The sequence below is a fragment of the Rhodnius prolixus genome, unplaced genomic scaffold, assembly GCF_049639745.1.
Source record: "Rhodnius prolixus isolate KJV_2025 unplaced genomic scaffold, Rpr scaffold_8, whole genome shotgun sequence".
NCBI classification, from domain to species: Eukaryota; Metazoa; Arthropoda; class Insecta; order Hemiptera; family Reduviidae; genus Rhodnius; species Rhodnius prolixus.
In genome coordinates this window covers 14,587,245-14,608,322 of record NW_027411593.1, presented here as the reverse complement: position 1 = coordinate 14,608,322, position 21,078 = coordinate 14,587,245, and the positions used below count along the sequence as shown (strand labels likewise).

Below are 21,078 nucleotides of genomic sequence, written 5' to 3'. Positions count from 1 at the left end.
TTTGAAAACCGAGCTGCAAGAAAAACGCCCACGATTGGCCCATAAAAAAGTCCTTTTCCATTACGACAACGCAACAGCTCACACCTCAGCAGTTGTGGTCGCAAAATTAATGGAAATAGGGTTCCAACTCGTTTCACATCACCCCTATTCTCCAGACTTGGCTCCCTCGGACTACTATTTGTTCCCCAATATGAAGAAATGGCTGACGGGAAAAAGATTTTATTCAATCGAGGAGGTGATTGCAGAAACGAATGGCTTTTTTTCAGACTTGGACAAATCCTATTATTCGGAAGGGATCAATAAACTAGAGCAGCGTTGGATGAAGTGTATAAGCCTAAAAGGAGACTATGTTGAAAAATAAAAAAGGTTTACCCCAAAAAATTAAGTAGTTTTTATTTTTGCACGGACTTTTCAAACGACCCTCGTATATACATGAACTGCAGTAGCTCTTCATCAGTTTGGAACCCTCATCTTGCGTCTGAATCGCTCAGTGTCTAGTAATTCATTCTGATGGACCCCTTTTCAAGTTCTGCATCTGCTTTCCCGGTGGGTAGGTTTGTACTCTTGAATTTATACTTCTCTTACAACATATCTGCGAATATACATAAACCTTGTAGCCCTTCTTTTGCAAGATCGGTTGTTATCAGCAGCTTGAAAGCTAAAATGCCATTGGTCAGCTCTAACTAAAATCTGTTTACACACTTCGGTTAATATGAGTAACATTTCACCTTTTCTTGAAATCACGATTACAGAAGTGCTTGCCTTTTTTTTTCAGGTTCGATACACGTTTTTAGTCCTTGGATTTTATTTAATGATTAATATGAGAATTTATTGAAGTATGTTTTGACAATTGTCTCCATTCTTTAAGATAGATAAATCGTGTTCCTCGTTTTGGACGCCATATTCAGGAACTTGGGAACCATGCTTCCCAACATCAGGTTTTACGATACTGCATCTAATGTTTTGTATTTCATATTAATGTCATTTAATCCAGTAGAATAATTTCCTATTTTCAAGTTTGCTCTTTTATTTCGTCTTTACTTAACTTGATTTCTTTTGCATTGAAAACATTTGCCACGATTGCAACACTTCCACTTATTCAGTACAGTAAGAGGGGGGGAAAACTGTTTAAAAAATGACTTCTCCTACTGCAATATATACAAATTATCTTAAAAATTACAGTTTTCATTTAAAAAAAAAAGCAAAAAAAATAGCTTCAACATTATTCAAATACTTTGTTTACGTTGCCGATTTCGAAAATGACATAAAAACTATTTTAAAAAAAACTCTATTCAAGAAAATGGCCACTTCAAAGATAACTTTCACTTTATATTTTAGTATCTTTTTATTAGTACATAACTCTAGAAGTTATTAATTATACTGTAATTAAAATGCAATAATTATTTTAAAGTTTATTTACTCCAGTGATTGAAGGCACTTGAGAACTACATCAAAGAATCATAATCATAAATCATTTCCTCTTCCCAAATAACATCATTTTTTGGGGAGGCTTTTCTAAACAATTTTTATGGAATTTTACCCGTTAATCTGCTATTTTAGGAGGCACTGGAACTATTAAAATGGTTTGTAGTGCTTCAGATAGTTTAAATTATCTTCTAAGTTATTAAATTGATTATAAAATAAGTTTTTCTTTAAATAGATCTAAAGGACAGTTCAGTTATGTCATAATTTTGTTGCGAAATAAGAATATAATTTTGATATGACGAAATAAAATGAAAGAATGAACATAAACAAGAATATATATATATATATATATAGAAACATAATATAAAGAATATATATAAAGAATTACCTAATACAAAACATGTAAATTTCTGGACTATTTCTACTGTTCTAACGTTAATAACAAACTATTGGCCCAAATTATGAATTTGAAAATTGAAAATAGGATTAAAAGCATTTTACAAAAATAAAAATTGTATTTTAGCGATTTCCTCTGACGCAGTTCATTAACTCTGACATGTACTTAAAAATGTTAGACCTGTAACTTCAGTTTAAAACGTTTAGATCAATAGAAGGCGTTTTAGAGGCATTCTTAGAGAATTGGTCTTTCATAATTCTCTCATCAGGTCCGTTTTATTGTAATGATTCAGCTCAATATTGAAGTATTGCCTACAGAATTTAGAGTAATTCTAATAATTTCCACGGAACATCTTACAGATGTTAGCCATTTTCTCAGCATCCGTGGCTACTTTATTGCAGACGTTATTCATGTGTTTTGGCACAACTTCCATTCTATTCAGTAGCTTTCAGAGGTAATCTACTCCAGTACTATAAAATCGCCTAGGGATTTTCACCGTTAGTTAACCCCCTTGTACTATTCTAGCACAGCTCATTGTTAACCTTTTATTTATTAAAATCCCCATTTGATGGAAAAGTTAGGTTTTAATTTCGTGTATTGCCGTGAGCACCCCAACTCAATTGGAAACCTAGCTACCACTTAGAGAAGTTGAAGCCGGAAGTGTGGGATAACTACTTCCTGAAGCCAGTTCATCTCTTCTTTACATTGTCCTCCATAAATATTCGAAACAAAGCTTCTCTAAAAAAAGATTTTAAGCATGAAAACTTCCGCTCTGGTTCCTGGCAACCTAAGAAGACTCTTTAGGGAATCGCCTGGATTCTGGAAGCTCACACCATCTCCTGGAGATACTCTTCTCCTTCTATACTCTCGGTGAGGATATATCCCTGCACTGGGAAACCACCTAGGCTATCTCTGGCCTCTCAAGCCTGTCTCTTCCAAGTCCTCGTTGACTAGAAAAGGCTACTTACTCCGCTAGGTTGCCTTACTCCAGTTAGTGTGTCCAACTATTTGGGTACTGCGAACCCACAGGCTCAAACACGAGTTCCTCTCCACGCATATATAGATTTATCAATTTACAGACACCTAGATTTACAACCAAACACTGCTTTAGTAAGTCGCAATAGTTCAATAGTAGATCGCAGAGTCCAGTTTCTTCCATTGTAATCTACAATCTAATTGGAACGGGGTGCCTGCACCCTTGGAGATTCCGTTTTCGACCCAGTCATCTCTGTATCATCTAACCCTTCTTCGTAGGTTGCAAAACGACTTGGATTTGGCTTGGAATATGCTGAAAGAAGAGGCGAGTAACATTTTGGAGATATCTTGTGCTCTTTGTCGCAGTTTGCTGTCATTATTTCTTCTCCAAAAATCTTCCCCCAGACTTTTACCACCTTTGAACAGGATGGAAAGTGATGAGACCTCAATTATTACCTCAATCCTGGCAAGGGGATAATATCACATACCGTATCTGTAAGGAACGGTTGTCTTGGGAGTCACGGCGAGTAGTTTTGGATATCAGATATTTGCCTCCTCCTCATTTCAATAGTTTAATGCACACGTAAAAGTTTAAATTAAATAAATAATTACATAAGAAATGTTTACAATATTTAATTAGGGATGATTTTACACACAGTAGGGTTTAAAAATCATAATTACAGTAATAATATTAAATCAGGTGTATCATAAACCAAAACAATTAGAAGATAATGAGTGAGTATTGATAATGATAACAGAAAATAAAAGAAAAAAGTATAAGTGATAAATTCACTTGTTTTCGCAGCTGTTTAAACGGTGTGATAAGAAGGACATTGGAATGCACACTTATGCTGGTTACAGTTGATTAGTAACATTTCATATTTAGTTCAGTCCATTTGTCTGTATGTGCTGTCCATATTCAATCACCAGTTTATTTAATTTTTTACATTAATTAATATTTAAATCAATTGTCTGCATTATTGTGTCCTAATATTATTGTTTGTGCCAATGATCATGAGTTACAGGGTTCAACGTATTTCATTGCGTCGTAGTTTAAGGTAGGCGTATTTTTATTTCATTTTCATTACTTTGTTGCATTCTCCTTAGGTTTATGAATATGCGGATGAATTTATAAAACAAAAAACGCAGCTAGTTTAACCTGTCTCCTTGTGTTTATGAATATGCGGATGAATTTATAAAACAACAAAACGCAGCTAGTTTAACCTTTCTCCTTGTGTTTATGAATATGCGGATGAATTTATAAAACAACAAAACGCAGCTAGTTTAACCTTTCTCCTTGGGTTTATGAATATGTGGATGAATTTATAAAACAACAAAACGCAGCTAGTTTAACCTTTCTCTTTGGGTTTATGAATATGTGGATGAATTTATAAAACAACAAAACGCAGCTAGTTTAACCTTTCTCCTTGGGTTTATGAATATGCGGATGAATTTATAAAACAAAAAACGCAGCTAGTTTAACCTTTCTCCTTGGGTTTATGAATATGCGGATGAATTTATAAAACAACAAAACGCAGCTAGTTTAACCTTTTTTTCTTTTCGTCAGTACTACTTCTTCTTACTAATATAATTCGGGAGGTTTATAGTTATTTAATGTTTTACTTCCAGTAAGAGAAAATACGAATCTTGTCTAATCTTCTAAATTATTTTGCTAAATAAATACTTTTCGGTTCTCCTAAGAAGAAAATAGTTTTTAAAACAGAGTCCATGTGAATGGTATATCTCAAAAACGAAAGGATTTCCAAATGTGCTATTTTTGGTATCATTGTCAACATTCTGTCAGTAGCGTAGCTTTCCTTTAGCTTTAAAGCTACAGCTAAAAATTTTTCTTGAAAAAAGTGAACCTTATTCTTTTATAATTACTTATACTTAAACGTACAAACGCAGCTTTGATTTAAAAAAAAAAATCAGTTTGAATTACGTGATCTACGAATAAAAAGTAACTTGCCCTAAACCAATAATGCAGCCTTCCTGCACTTATGCAACTATCCGCTTCAGTACTGGTTACAGTGGGTACAGTACTTCGTCCCTTCTAATCTAATCTTGCCCTTCGGCTACCTCCAGGAGTTGCCGGAAAGATTATTTAATCACACTGCTAATTTGAATTAGAAAACTTTATTAAATTCAATCACAACTTGAAATTGCGGTTAGTTCCATAGTGCTAGTTAATGTCGTTGTTTGTGACCATTGTTACAAGCATATTTTATATTTAGAATAGGATATTTGATGCGACCTAGGATAATCATGGTCTGTAGTGCATGAAACAAAAAAGTCGCACCTCTGGTTGGCCAAAAAACTTACGGTCTTGAAAGCAGAACATAGTGTTGGTATTCTTATTTGATGCTGGGGTGAATCTTCTATCTTTATCAGTAAAAAACTATTGAATTTCATCGAATATCGGATTTATCTTTGTCGTGCTCATTAAAACTGTCCGGTAGGACAGTTGTATAAGAGTTGATCGTCAAAAACTGCACGAAAAAGCGTAACTTTGAAAAACACCCAACTTTGACAATTTTTTTCCGTTTTTTCTACAAAAGATAAAATTCCCAAATTTTCTTTATGATATAGGTCAAATCCTCCTTTATAATAAAATATAGGTGTTGCTTCACTGTGAACAAACCCATAAGTAATACCAAATTTTGTTGAGATATTAAAATAATATTTTTTAATTTCCGAACAGAAATACGTACAAAAATGTATTGGGAACTGACATATAATTTTGCCAAGAAGAATCCTTAAAAAGCGTTTACTACAATAGTAAATCTTTGAATTTGAATTATTATCTTTAATAAGTAAAGAAAGGCAAAGTTTTAATTACATGGCCTATTTAATTTTGATTTTTCAATTAAAGTCAAGATCTTTGTTACAGCAAATAATTCAGTTAGAACTCATTATTTAGACCAGACTATAACTTATTTACTGCCAGTAATAGTAGTAATAGGTTTGGAAACTTTCAGTTTTCTGATTGGACATTAACAGAACTTTTTAGTTGATTTTATCTATAGTTTTTTGTACTTTCATTCATTATCAGAGGTTTATTTAACAGTTTTGAATGGAAAATTCGATTCATCTGTACTTGTGAAACGGAATCATAAGTCTTTTAGAAACTCATATAGGATAAGAGCAGGTTGCTATAAAACTGGAGTATATCCTTGCCTTTTTTAGATGAATAAAACTCATCCTTTATTCTAGTTTATTTATTGAAATAAAATTAATTAATAAAAACCACTTTAATGGATATCCTGTCTTAGCAACAAGGTTACCTAAAGTACATCCTTACTCAGTAGTTGTTAATAAATGGCCTTAAACTACAATTGTACCATTTTGTCCTAAATTACATTAGATTATTACTTGCATACAAAAGCAAAAATCTTTTTCACTTGAAATAAATTCATTGGAGTTACTACAATTGTAAGTTGGCGACATTAATGATATAAGCATTATTTATTAAACCCAAATTGCCAATTTGTGAAAATTTATTATAATATTTATATTGTTTTTAAACAATTAGCTACATAGAAATCTATTTTATTACTGCGCATAAAAATGTTGATTGTGGGTAATAAAATTTTTTAATTTCATTGTTTCTTAGATAAATTTAAATAGTTTTAAAAACAAAGAGTATAAATCAACTTTTGCTAATAACTAAACGTTTTTTTTTACTCTCTAGAATGAGTTGGTACAACGAAAATTTGTTTCAGCTTTACTCTGTAGTTAAGAAATACAAACGGTCTAAACTGACTCTGACAAACAAGAAACGACTGTACACAGCCCTACTCGCTCCCATCTGGACCTACGGACTTGAACTGTACAGAACAGCGAAGCGTTCGAACCTAAACTGGGATCCAAACCCTCCAGTCCAAAAATCCTTCGAACTATAATCGACGCACCCTTCTACATGAGCAACCATACCATCCACACCGACCTGCGAATCCCCTTTGTTTCTGACCTTGCCCAGTCCCCGCTACATCAAATTCCACTCCAAACTTTACTAACATCATAACCCACAGCAACCTGTCCTGCACTAACCTCCCATCAAATCTTCTTCGCAGACTGAGGTGCCGATGGCTTCGCGATCACCTGGTCGAGAGATAAACCATCCTTCGTATTCCATTCATTCGGTATTTGCATTAACCGACTTATGATGGTCATCGTTGGATGGCCTTCATTCAAGCCCTTCAAGTGATTTTATTTTATTTACTTATTTATTTATTATTTTACTTTGTTTTTTACTTTATATGTTATATTATTTTTCTATATCACATTTATGTACTGTACGATATCATATTTGCTTGTTGCATTTTGTATTACGCAGTTGCGAATTTAAGAATAAAGGAAAAAAAAAAATACAATTTTACCATTTTGTCGTAAAATTACATTGGTTTACGTTGCGTACATCAGCAAAAATCTCATCTTTTTTTCACTGTACAGTCGACTCTCGATAATTCGAAACTCGATAATTCGAACTCTACAGCTGCTAACTTCGGTAAATCGAAAAAATGCAGTGTATTTTGATACGCTCTATAATTCGAAGGAGGTCGCTTCCCCTCACATATGTAATTTTTTGTTTTTTTTTGTCGTTTTCATTATTTTTACTTTTTTACTTGAGGCTATATATGTCTAAAACTTAGGTAAGCTCACAAGTATTTTCAATATACTGGAGGGTTTGGATACATATAAACATTATAAAAACTCTTAATAATTCGAATTTTTTTTTCCCTTCTTGATAATTCGAACTCTCGATAATTCGAATTTTTCTTGTAGTCCCTTGGATTTCGATTTATCGAGAGTCGACTGTATTTAAATAAATTGAGGCAAAAAAAGGTCTCGTTATTGTTCATACCATCTTGACTATCTTGGTAATGATTTGAAAGGATTCCTGGTACAGAAGTTTCTTTGATAAATTAATACTTACGTAAATAATATGAGTTTAAAGTAGTAAGTATTTTGTACAGGACGTTTATTGAATTGAAATGGTCGACTTAAAACGCCCCAAACGAGTAGAGAAGGTAGTCAATAAATAGGTTTTTCAAAAAAAAAAAGTCGATCCCAAAAATCGATTAATAATGAGACACTTTGATTTTGACATAAACTTTCACAACACCTTACTTGAAAAATTGTCGTCAATAACTCTTCAATGTGTAAATGAAGATTTAATGTAAAGAACAAAAAATGCAATAGTTTTGCAATTTTTTGAATTTCACAATTAAAAGAAGTAGATTAATAAATGAGTGGAAAACGGATGCAATAATTATATGTTGAGTGCGAATTGTGAGAGACAGAGATGGCCTTGGAAAAAAAAACTTACTACACATCATCATCTTCTGTTTTTATTGTTTTTTTTTCTCTCTCTTTTTGGTTGAGAATCATTGAAATAATCAAATGATAGCCAGTTTTTGTAATAACAGTTCCTCTTTTCTAACGAGGGAAATCCAGATCCGTTTATCTAATCTTCATCTATTACTGGGAAACTGTTTATGCCTGAGACCCACAGGTTATGCCTAGCTATTCAAAGGATATTCCAGTAACAATATGTTGGCTTTTTAGTAAAAGATAACAAAGAATAATTCACTATTTTTGGGAAACAAAGAATAATTCACTATTTTTGGGAATATTTTTTTCCCCCATCTGAAGGACTTGGCGTGCTATGCTAGACCATCGTGCCAAATAATTTGTTAACCCAAATTATCTAAATGTATCAAAGTGTAGGCAATTCTAATTTTAAAAAAAACTGATGATAAACCAATCTTCTGATGATAGATCTAAATCTCAAACCGGTCAGAAACAGATGCATGTTACGACAGGCAAAAAAAAAAATCTTAACACTGCTGACCCAATGCGAATGGTGTTTAGTCTCAGGCTCCATTCTGAAGCCCACAATGTTGGCTTGGCTTCTACTTTAAGCGTCAATATGAAAGTTTTGTATACGACAAAAAGTATGTTGTTAGGCCATCGGGCTTTGTTCGTAGAGACATCTGTAAAGGACTTAGCTAAAGTACTTCACTTTCTATTACTTTCAACATTAACTGCAAACTTTTTATTTTCTAATTAAAAAAAAAGTATCTTGTTAATCAATTAAAGTACTTTAAAGCATTTTTGCTGTGCATTCAAAAGAAGCCTAAATTGCAATCTCTTAAATGATTTTTTTAAATTATGGTTTTTCATGTAAAACAGTTTGAATTTACATTATGTTCATCTACAGTTTAAAATAAAATAAGTAAAACAGACTAAATTAATGTACTAAAAGATTAAAAATACCATAAATTTTTTTATATACAGGGTATTCAGCATAAGACTACGGTAACTTCGGGAGGCGATTCTGGGCATCATTTGCAACAAAAAATTCCATATAAACTATGGCTCGATTCGGCTCCGTTTTATAGATATTTTTAATTTTATGTTTTTTCAAGGTGTTACTACTTTTTAGCAAAACGTTGTCTATATTTCTCGAACTATTAAAGCTACAGCTATTTTAATAAGCTCATTAGAAAGAAGGTTAAATTTCCTTTTAAATAAGCTAATTTGTATTCCAAAATAATAATATTAAGTATTATATTTTGTGGCCCAAACATAAGAAATAGCAAGTTTCTAAATTTTTCCAAAAATTTTGACTTCATTTTTCTCAAAAACATTTTATATGAAAAAACCGTGCACAATTCAGGAAAAACATCTACACATGATCACCTTTCGAACGGTATACAATACATTGCGGTTATGTTAAAAATTGATGCAGAAATCTGTGATTAATAGCAAAAAAGTAGGCCTCAAAACAGCGTCGGCATTATGAAAGGAATTCACCTACCATAAGAATATAACTGACCAGTACGATTTTTTGCAAACGTGTAATTTAATAATTTATTTATTTAAGAACTATATTCAAAAAAATAAAACTTACATTAAAAATAATAAAATAAAATAAGAAGAACAACACACAGATCTAAACTGGTTAAACGAAAATCCTTTCTTTCGAAATTGGTACCTAACACTCATTTAACATCATATTCATTTTTCTTCTTTTTATTTTATTTTATTATTTATAATGTAAGTTTTATATTTTTGAATATAGTTCTTAAATAAATAAATTATTAAATTACACGTTTGCAAAAAATCGTACTGGATTTGATGATTCTGGTCAGTTATATTCTTATGGTAGGTGAATTCCTTTCATAATGCCGACGCTGTTTTGAGGCCTACTTTTTTGCTATTAATCACAGATTTCTGCATCAATTTTTAACATAACCGCAATGTAATGTATACCGTTCGAAAGGTGATCATGTGTAGATGTTTTTCCTGAATTGTGCACGGTTTTTTCATATAAAATGTTTTTGAGAAAAATGAAGTGAAAGTTTTTGGAAAAATTTAGAAACTTGCTATTTCTTATGTTTGGGCCACAAAGTGAAATACTTAATATTATTATTTTGGAATACAAATTAGCTTATTTAAAAGGAAATTTAACCTTCTTTCTAATGAGCTTATTAAAATAGCTGTAGCTTTAATAGTTTGAGAAATATAGACAACTTTTTGCTAAAAAGTAGTAGTACCTTGAAAAAACATAAAATTAAAAATATCTATAAAACGGAGCAGAATCGAGCCATAGTTTATATGGAATTTTTTGTTGCAAATGATGCCCAGAATCGCCTCCCGAAGTTACCGTAGTCTTATGCTGAACACCCTGTATATAATATTTATTACATGTCTCGTACAAAATGATGTATATTGAAGTAAAATTTCAGTTATCGTATGAAATATAAACCAGAAGAATAGGTACTCTTAAATACTGTCTCTTCAACAATTAGAAGTTGCCACTCTAAGTTGACCGAAACTTATATTTTAATATTTTTTCTCTCTCTTTGTTATTGGCCTCTTGAGCTAGCAAATCAGCCATTTACATTCTTCTTTAGTATATTGAATATTTAAATTTTGCCATCATCAGCTGCCAGAATAGTATTTAAATTGGCAGGTAACGGACATCTAGTCGCTAACACAGCCCTCCACAATCGTTCTCTTCCTTTAGTATTGTTAGCACATTCCAGGATTGGATGGTTGGCGTCGTGCTATTATTCCAGAAGTACAGGAACACTAGTGAGATGTTTCCACCCCAATCCTGGGCTAGATGGTGCGGCGAATAATTGTGGTTAAACCTCATTCTAATGACTGGGCTAACAAACTTCCTATTGTGGTTTTTGTATCTGTAAAACCAAGGTCTTTTGGGAACCACTAGATTAGATGGCTGGGTAAAATTGGGCCTTTTCTCGCCTTTGACACTCCGTATATCCGCTACCATTCCGGTATAGCACTCCGCTTTTGCATAATTTTTAATATTGGAGACTAACATTGAGTGTGGAGATGTATGTTGCAGGGAGATCGCATCCTTCGCTTTACGATCCACGATTTCTTTTCCTCTCAGACCTGTGTGACCCTTAATCCAGATTAAATGCACCGATTTGCCTTTTCTTAGAAGACTATTTAATGATTGGGAAGTTTCTAAGGTTAAAGCGGGTGCATTAATAGTATTAACTATTTAATATTAGTTGTAACTATTGTATATTTTTGTATAAATTTGAAAAAATGGTTTATAATTTTGAAAAAAAAAACAATACCTTTGACTACCTTAAATTTGAAAAATAAAAAATTAAAGCTGTTGTTTTATTTGTTCGTCTGTTAACCATCATTTGTTGATAACCTGCTTTACTTGATTCGTGCTTATAATTGCTAATCATTTTAATCGATACTTTCATCATTTATTATGAATATTGTCTGCGTATTTTTTGATTTCCGGTATTGTTGTTCACTATCCCATTTTTACTGACAAAGTAATTGAACTTGTGTTTTTTTTTTAAAAAAAATTAGTAAATAAATTGAAATATCCTTAATTTAATGATTATTGTTTGTACAATGTTACAGTAGTGGACAGTTGAATGTATCCAGGCGATACGATGAAGGTTTCTCTTCTGCGCCTGCCACCCCGACTGTTGAACGTTACGAAAATAGGTAAGAAAATCGTATTGTTTTAATTCTGTTAACTTACTTGGTGCATAATAAAACAATTCATAATTTTATACCAAACTATGCATAATTTTCACTGCACTATTTTCTGCAAATTAAGCACAAATCGTGCAGTTTCAGACTATTGCTGCGCAATGCTGTTTTAAAATTAATATCCACTTCTTACTTATACTTACTCTCATATTCTTTATCAATTTAAACAGTTACTGCGCTGACACGACTGTTCTGAATTAATTTTTTGTTATTAATGATTAAAAACAAATTAAATATAGTTGTCAAATTGAATTTTATTAATTCAATTTATTTTCTTTTAGTAATAAAACCTAAATTGCCATTAATTTTGTCCATAAAATCAACTTAACAAAAATGATCCATAATTTGTTTCTTTCTAGTTACGAAGTTATAATTAAAACATTTTATTTAAACTTATAATGACGTTTCATCTTTTCCTAAATACCAAAATCAATTTTCTTTGAGTGAAATTTCAGATAATAGTTCTGCAAGTGAATCTTTAGAATGCAGGAAATAAGATTCTGTTTTCTTTCTATTCTTTGATATCATAGGGAAATTAAGGAAGATACAAATCTGATCTTTGATGCAATTCCCTGACGTATTTTTTGTTCTTAGTTTTTCCAAATAAGTTTCTGGCAATTTTAAAAGAATTTCTATTCACTCCAATTTCACTTGATGCACAAAAAAAAAAAAACATGGTTAACACCTTTAGCTATTTGTAACACAAAGATTCTACACTCAGGGCTGCCAACTTAACGTATCTCCAGAAAGTTATACCTCGTTTTCATTATCAAACAATAGTTTTACCAATAATAATCAGTAATAATGAGTTGAATTATGTATTTTATTGTCCAATTCCATGATTCGAATGCGAAACATCCTGCTTTATCAAAGAAATATAAAAGAAATAATGAAATAAGAATAGCATATTTTAATTTTAAATTAATAATTTTTTATTTTTTATTTTTTTTTAAGTAGATATTTATTAAGTGTATAAATTTTAATGAAATATTAACGTTATATAAGTTTACAATATTTACTGATAACATTCATTTAACTTTTCTTCATTTTCTTTTTGTTCCCGCAATATTTTTCCTTTTAAATATAAGGTCAGGCCATTATTATCTAAAGATAGCAGCACTGGTTTTAACAAACATTTGCATTACACCATTATCTGATGGTGCTATTAGAATTGAATCATATTTAGATCTCCATTACAGATCCTTTACTTCTGATTTAAGGCAAAGATTACCAATACGTAGAAGAGTTAACATTTACACCATTTCTCCAAAGTGTTATTTTGTTGTAAATGTAAGATCTCATTACCTGTAATAAAATTAATAATAGTTAAATAAGCACCCAAAATTCCAAAATTGATAAAAATTCGTTGATTAAAAGAGCCAGTTTCCTAAAACGGTTCCAGTAATTCACTTTAACTCGTAACACTAACTGCATAGGTCTACACTTTTATTGGAAACCTGATAAACAATATTAAACGTAAATTTGTACATTTAAGAGGTTGAAAAATTGATAAAGAATGAATTCTATTGGAAATGTAAAAACATTTGTATTCTTTTGCAATATTAAATTCAACTAAAAGTTGTCTTAGTTTCTGTAACTCAACCAACCCGCAGAGCCACGCCCTGAAGAGGACAATATATTTGTCGAAACGTTGGCAAAAAGACGAGTTGTTTTATTAGACCGATTCCTCGCAAATCTTCCATACTAAGTTGTCTTTAAAGTTTTGATGAGGAGCGTTGGTCAGATGGTTTTAGACAAATTCATATCAACGAATTTATAGTATTTTATTTATGGATTTGTATTTACGAGGGTCGTTTGAAAAATCCGTGCAAAAATAAAAACTACTTAATTTTTTGGGGTAAACCTTTTTTATTTTTCAACATAGTCTCCTTTTAGGCTTATACACTTCGTCCAACGCTGCTCTAGTTTGATGATCCCTTCCGAATAATAGGATTTGTCCAAGTCTGAAAAATAGCCATTCGTTTCTGCAATCAGGTGATCGTTTGAATAAAATCTTTTTCCCGCCAGCCATTTCTTCATATTGGGGAACAAATAGTAGTCCGAGGGAGCCAAGTCTGGAGAATAGGGGGGATGTGAAACGAGTTGGAACCCTATTTCCATTAATTTTGCGACCACAACTGCTGAGGTGTGAGCTGGTGCGTTGTCGTGATGGAAAAGGACTTTTTTGTGGGCCAATCGTGGGCGTTTTTCTTGCAGCTCGGTTTTCAAACGGTCCAATAACGATGAATGATATGCACCTGTAATAGTTTTACCCTTTTCCAGATAGTCGATGAGGATTATTCCTTGCGAATCCCAAAAGACAGTCGCTATAATCTTTCCGGCCGAAGGAACGGTCTTCGCCTTTTTTGGCGCAGATTCCCCCTTGGTAACCCATTGTTTAGATCGTTCTTTGGTCTCAGGAGTGTAGTGATGTATCCATGTTTCATCCACAGTGACGAAACGACGCTTAAAGTCCTGCGGATTCTTCTGGAACAGCTGCAAACCGTCCTTGCAACACTTCACACGATTTCGTTTTTGGTCAAGCGTGAGCAATCGCGGCACCCATCTTGCGGATAGCTTTGTCATGTCCAAATGTTGATGCAAAATATTATGTACCCGTTCATTCGAGATGCCCACAGCACTAGCAATCTCACGCACCTTCACTCTTCTGTCATCCATCACCATATCATGGATTTTATCAATGATTTCTGGAGTAGTAACCTCAACAGGGCGTCCAGAACGTTCAGCGTCACTTGTGCCCATATGGCCACTCCGAAAATTTTGAAACCACTTATAAACTGTTCTAATCGAAGGTGCAGAGTCACCATAATGTTTATCAAGCTTCTCTTTAGTCTCCTGAGGCGTTTTGCCTTTCATAAAGTAGTGTTTAATCAACACACGAAATTCTTTTTCGTCCATTTTTTGAAAATCACTCGACTTCCTCGATTCAAACGAATGCCAAACACAAAGAAATAGACCGATCTGGCTGAAACTTGGTGTGTGTTCTTCCAAGAGATGCTACTAACTAAACATAACCTCGATACGCGCCAGTGGTGCTATCTCTCTGACTTTGCACGGACTTTTCAAACGACCCTCGTAAGTACAAAGATAAGATAGATTAGATGGGACGGGACCAACGCCCCACGGCACCGCAGCCACAAAAGCCTTATTGTGCCAGCCCCTTCTTAGTTCTAGTAGGCGAACCCTCCTCTCCTTAAGAGGTTGATGACTTTCCCTACTAGTTCTTTTTGCGCTACTATCTCCTTCTGTCTCAGCGTTCCAAAGGTTTCATAGCGCAAACGCTCGATTGCAACGCAATTGAACAATAGGTGAGAGGCCGTTTCCTCCTCTTCCTGACATAATCTGCACAACGGTTCCGAGCTGATAAGCCCCATCTTGCGCAGATGCTTCTTGAACCTACCATGCCCCGTGAATAGGCCTGTAATCAGAGTAATCTGATTTCTGCCCCTAACACAGGGTCTCTTCGGTTCTTTGCTTACACAGCCAAGCCATCATGGTCTTGCTGTGTTTAACCCCAGGACACATCACCCAGTTCTTTTCGTGCTCCCTCCAGATCCAATCTCTGAGAGCCGCTCGAACTTAGCCCCCCCTGGTGATCCCCCAGGACAGGCTCCGGACCGATGAAAGGAGTGTTAGCTCCATTCCTGGCCAGATGATGAGTTTTTTCATTCCCTTCAATGCCCACATGACCCGGCACCCATTCTAACCGAACTTTGTTGTGCCGCTCCAGTAGTTCTAGGGCCTTCCAAACCAGGGAAGAGGTTATTCTAAAGGTTACAAGAGCTTTCAGTGCAGCCTGGCTGTCCGAAAAGATACGAATCTCCCTATTTCTATTTAAGTACAAAACTTTACCCAAAAGTTTTAAGGGCACTTAATTTTAATTTAAATAAATTCAATTGGGAAAAAATTGGTAAAATAAAATGTTTTTTAAAAAATTGCTTAAGGAAAAGTTTCACTGTTTTCTGTTGGTTTAATATGTACTCTATAATTTTATTAGATAAAATTCTCCCTTCTGATGAAAAATAATAATAATTTGTTTTTACTAAGTATTCTGATAAGAACAAGTTTCGAGTACACTTTAGAGTTGTTAACATAAATTTTTCAGAAGTAATTGCAATAACTCTTGAGCTTCATTTTGTAAATCTGATTCAATATATTCTAAAGAGTTCGCTGAAGCTTTAGTTCCCCCTCTTAAGCCTTCATTTTGTAAGATTAATTATTAAGTTTAAACCTCTACAATATTCCTATTGATTCAGTTTTAAAACAGAAAACCCTGTTCCTACTGAGTAGAAATTAATCATGGTTTTTTTGGGGGGAAATTAAATGATTTCCGTCTAATCTGAATCTTCCTACGCATTCTTAGGAACGTCATCTTATTTTGAAATGTCTATGGACTCCTAAAATATCATGATGACGGGTTCACTGAGCTGGGTTACGTAATAAATATCCTCTTCATAAGACTTTCCTATGTTTATACTAAGAGTATGTTTTGACGCTAACCAATCTTCATGATAATTTCAATCTAAATCTAAAACAACTTATTTATTGTTTATCCAATCGTTATTTTAGGCTTCTCGTTTCATTATCTATAGCTGCGTGGAAAAAATGGCATCCCGTTATTATCGGTTACTTCACCTTTGATCGAAAAATCCATCGAGTTGTTTAATCAAATGTGACTTCTTAAGTTTTCTCCTCTTTATGAATTCAAAAACTCTTCCTCCGAACCTAAGATTCTGCTTCAAATTTTCTAAAAAAACTTAAGAATTATTACTAGGGAACGGATTCGTATGTATTTACATATTTTTTTCTAGGCAATTTACAGACGTTTTTCAACTAGAAGTATTCATACTGACACTTTTTAAGCCGTTTGAGTCTACTTTTATTTCACATATTTCCACATATTTGGATGTTATCGCATATTTATACATATTTGATTAAAATAAATAAATATTTCTACATATTTAATCAAAATATGTACATATTTTTTATTTTGGGCATATTTTCATAATTGGGAGGTGGTTGACAGGAACTGTGAACCACAGACTGTAGGGCTGTGAATCACAGTGGGTACAATGGTTATTGTAATTTACACAGAATGCTGCTAAACAGTGACGGGCACTTGTTAGTTCTTTGAAGTTGTCTGACGTTGTCTGTTCTTTCAGCTCGTTCGTTGAAGTGTCCAATCCATTTCGTTCGGTCACTTAGTGTATTCTTTTTTGGGTGAAATGCCACGAACATCGGCCTCAAACAAACAACTGGTTGCTAAATATCTTCGCGAGTTTCCAGCAGAACTTTTTCGAAGTGATGGAGACATTTTGTACTGCACAGCTTGTGACAAGCGCGTTTCTTGCTCTCAACGTTCCCAAGTCACCCAACATATTGCCACCACATAGCAATAAAAACAAAGCAATAATAATTGATCGCACATAGAGAATAAAAACAGAAAGAAAGAGAGGACGTCCTATCAAGCCTTCCTTACATCAAGTAAGTCTACTCTGAGAACAGATCTGTGTCGGGCTTTGGATAGAGCAGATATCCCTTTCCACAAACTTAAAAATCCTCATTTCTAAGGATTTTAGTTGTTACAAGTCCATCTTACGCCCAGATCGTCGTCACTTTACGTTCCAACATTTGAAATTTCATGTGGTTGCAAACAATTTCGAAGAGTGAAGTTTTCAAAATTGAAAATTTAACACATCTTTTTATAAATAGTAAAAATGTTCTTTGTTGTATAAATTATTACAACTTGTAAAAACAAATTATTTTGTTCCTAATAAATTATTATAAATTGTAAAAATGTTCTTTTCTTGTATAAATAATTATAACTTGCCCCCCCCCAAAATTCCATTTTCATAAAAAAAATGTCCATTTTACTTAAATATTCCAGAAAATATTTTAAGAAAATCACATATTTTCCACATAATTGACGAAAATAAATGCATATTTTAATTAAATATTTGGCATTTTTAAATACATAAAAATCCGTTCCTTAATTATTACATTCGAAAAGTGGGTTTGTAGATTCCCGTTAAAGTGCTGTTTTTCTGTAATGTTTCTTCTTAACTCTCGTGTATTGTTACGGAAAATTGCAATTCCTAGTTTTAAAACAAATGAACAAAAGGAAATTCCTTTTTCACAATGGATTTCCATATATGTAATTTCATCTTTTCTATTTTTGTGCGGATTCTCTCGAAAATAACTCCTAGGATTTTGTTTGAATTTTGTCTTTACGTTTGATGCACTCAGATTTATAGCTTTTACTAGAATCGATTATCTAGTAAAATTTGTTTTTGAGCAGTTCTTGGAGAAGAGCTTTGGGTAGGCTTCCTTTTAAGGTTAGGTTATCGTGCATATCGGCTCAAGATGGGTAGGTAGCACACTCTCCGTATAAGAAGGAACGTTTCCTCATCTCCCATCTAGATCCCATACCCATCAACCAATTATTGATCTCAGTACTTCCTTAAATATGTGTAATCTCACATTTAAATGAGATATCTTTGTTACTTGTATTGATTAAGGCTTCCTGTATAAATTGTAATTAGTTAATTGTTGAACTGGAGGAGTGTGATTCCTTTATCACCAACTCGCTTACACCAAAATCTCATAATTTACACACTCTCATTTAGATAACCTGTGCAAACAGTTACACAAAATAAACCACAACTAGTTGGTCTGCTATTGATAAGCGTTGGTATCTGTGCTTTATTTTATTTTATTATTATTACGATATTATTTTATAGTTTTATTGTTTTACTTTGGGATTTCTTCATTCAGTCCTTCTTTGCTTCGAAATTTCACCCTTAGAAGTTGCGTTTTTTTAAAAAAGTAGTTTTTCAATTAAAAAAATTATTTCTTTGGCTTTTTTAACTATTCATTATTTTCATATCAGAGATTAATCCATTTATTTAATCAAGAGTTATAAAGCATTAGATCCGTAATGCGTTTTCAAGAGAAGTTCAAACAAAAGTGTGAGTTAAAAATTCTGTAATTTGGTACTTTCTATTGCAGGATTTTCATTTTTTTTTAGATTATGTGGGAGTTGTCAATCGTGATATAAAGAACGAATTTCGTGCTTCTTAGGAAACAACGGTTTCCCAACCTACATTGTTAAGTGCATTCATTTATGCGCTGGCCATTAGCTAAAGACTACGTTTTCGAACTCAAAGGATTTCAATAAATTTTTAATAGACAGTTTGAGATTTCCTTTTAAGCTTATTAGGGACAGTTGTTACCAAAACCCATTGATACAATTACCTATTTTTATCTAGGGTACTATATTTTTTGAAACACCTACTACCCAGAGACCTCAGTCGGTAGCTTTGTAGCGCCGTCTGAGCACTACCAGTCAACGTACTCCGGCTGCTTCAAACAAAGCCTTTCTCGAAACCCTTGAGGATGTCTTAAAAGCATTTTCCTCAGCATATATTCTGGATTTTGGGCCATTCCATTAGTATAATATCCAAACAAAGTTGCGGCGACAATATTTCACAAAAGTACCAATAAATTCAAACGGTACGTGCAGTCAGTCTACTGGTGAAAGATGAAAGTAGACTTTTCTATTTTAAATTAATGAGAGAAATTTAATGCTTATATATCAAATAAATATCTCTTATTTTTAATTAATTTGAAACGACTGAAACTGAAAGTAATTGAAAGATTAAATTCCTGACAGCATTTCATCCGTTTATATCTGTTGTAAATTAGCAGACTTTCACTAATCTAAGCGAAATGTACAGTGTAATTTACAACAATCTCAATTTGGCGGAATGTAACTTAAATTCTGATTTGAGTTGTCGACAGCCAACTCAAATTAAATAACCATGCTCCGCTACTATTTGTACATTAAATTATTATAAATAACAAAAGTTACTGCGCCTTCTAGTTGTTCATAGCATTATTAGCGCCTTTGTTAGCAATAATATTCTAAATTATAATCATGACACCTAATGAAACAGAAAATTAAACTATCTGTATTTATCAACAGAACATCAACAATGTTCCTGTTTTGTTGAATTTGATGTTTTTCTACGCTTTCCTTGTTTACGACTTGTTGGTAGATTTCGTAGACACAATATATAAACAAATTGTTTATAAAAATAACCACTGACAAGTACCTTTTTTTTACGGTTTCTTTATTAAATAAAGGATAGCAAAGTACAACTTTTGACAAGTCTAATGCGTGAAAACAACTTAATATATATATCATTCATAGAGATTTCCAGTTAAGATGGTTCTTAGACTCGCCTACGGACATCCTACTCAAACCAGTCACTTTGTCTATAGTACAGACTGAAATAGCTGGCTAGTCTATGGGGTAGGTAACATATTGGCTGATGTCCAACATGATCTTTATGGTTCTTCACTTAGCTTGAACTTTCTTTACTGCATGGCTGTCATTAATAGCAAGTTGTAGTAAGACTTACTATATCTACTTCTTTTAATTATAACTCACTGTAAACAAGGAAAGTGTGAGTGTAGTTTTGGATTTCCACAAAAAAGTGTCACAAAATTCACAATCTTACGCTGTTCGGCAAGGCGGGATGATCGCTTCCAAGTTCCATTGTTTCTATCTTTCTCTAAAAATTATTTCTTACAAATATTATAGCTTTCAAAACTATCGGTAGACTTCTTATTAATGATTTTCTCAGATGTTATTGTCTGTGGCTAAAGTCACCTGTAAGGATAAGATCTTTTAGATTGCCAAGCATCTCTGGAAAAGGCAAACCTTATAATGGATTTTTCTGAAAAATAGGTGGTTGCCTTAAAAAAAAAAAAGGCTATAAACTTACGGTAAAAATAATAGAAGAAGGCTATCCGCTGACAGTCTCATCGCCTGTTCTAGAATTACACCAATCAATTAGTTCAGATGTAAAAACATTAACTACCTCCTTACCAAGATATTAAAACTGTTGTTTAAAAAGATAGCGCCAATATTGCGGTTAAATTTAAAATCAAAATATTTGAGTAAGCAACAAGTGGGTCAAAACTGCAAAGATATTCGATAAGAATTTAATCATCGATTGCATTAATACATTTGATTAATTGCATTAATCATATCGCATTAGTAAATAAGAATTAAATGCTCTCAAGATATTTGAGTTAAGTAGCTCTCTCGCTTTTATGATCCCTTTTTATTAATTGATTTATTTATTCTTTTGTTTTAGTTTATTTTTGCGGAATATCAACTTTATTATCTTCCA

The 21,078-nt window shown here is 32.9% G+C and overlaps 1 protein-coding gene across 9 annotated transcripts in view; it reads left to right on the top strand.

The window, feature by feature from the left end:
• The window catches only part of LOC141451553 (protein Aster-B-like), a 177,468-nt gene that overhangs the window by 124,889 nt on the left and 31,501 nt on the right, over nucleotides 1-21,078 (top strand). For 8 of the 9 annotated variants that reach the window (XM_074123029.1, XM_074123030.1, XM_074123022.1 and 5 more), the window contains one exon: nucleotides 11,723-11,809. Coding sequence is in view for 7 of the 9 variants with exons in the window: in XM_074123022.1 (XP_073979123.1) it covers nucleotides 11,723-11,809 (87 nt within the window). In the remaining 2 variants the exon portion in view is untranslated. Of the gene's footprint in view, nucleotides 1-3,670; nucleotides 3,856-11,722; nucleotides 11,810-21,078 lie in introns of those variants that run through there. The other variant, XM_074123025.1, reaches the window with a different exon arrangement.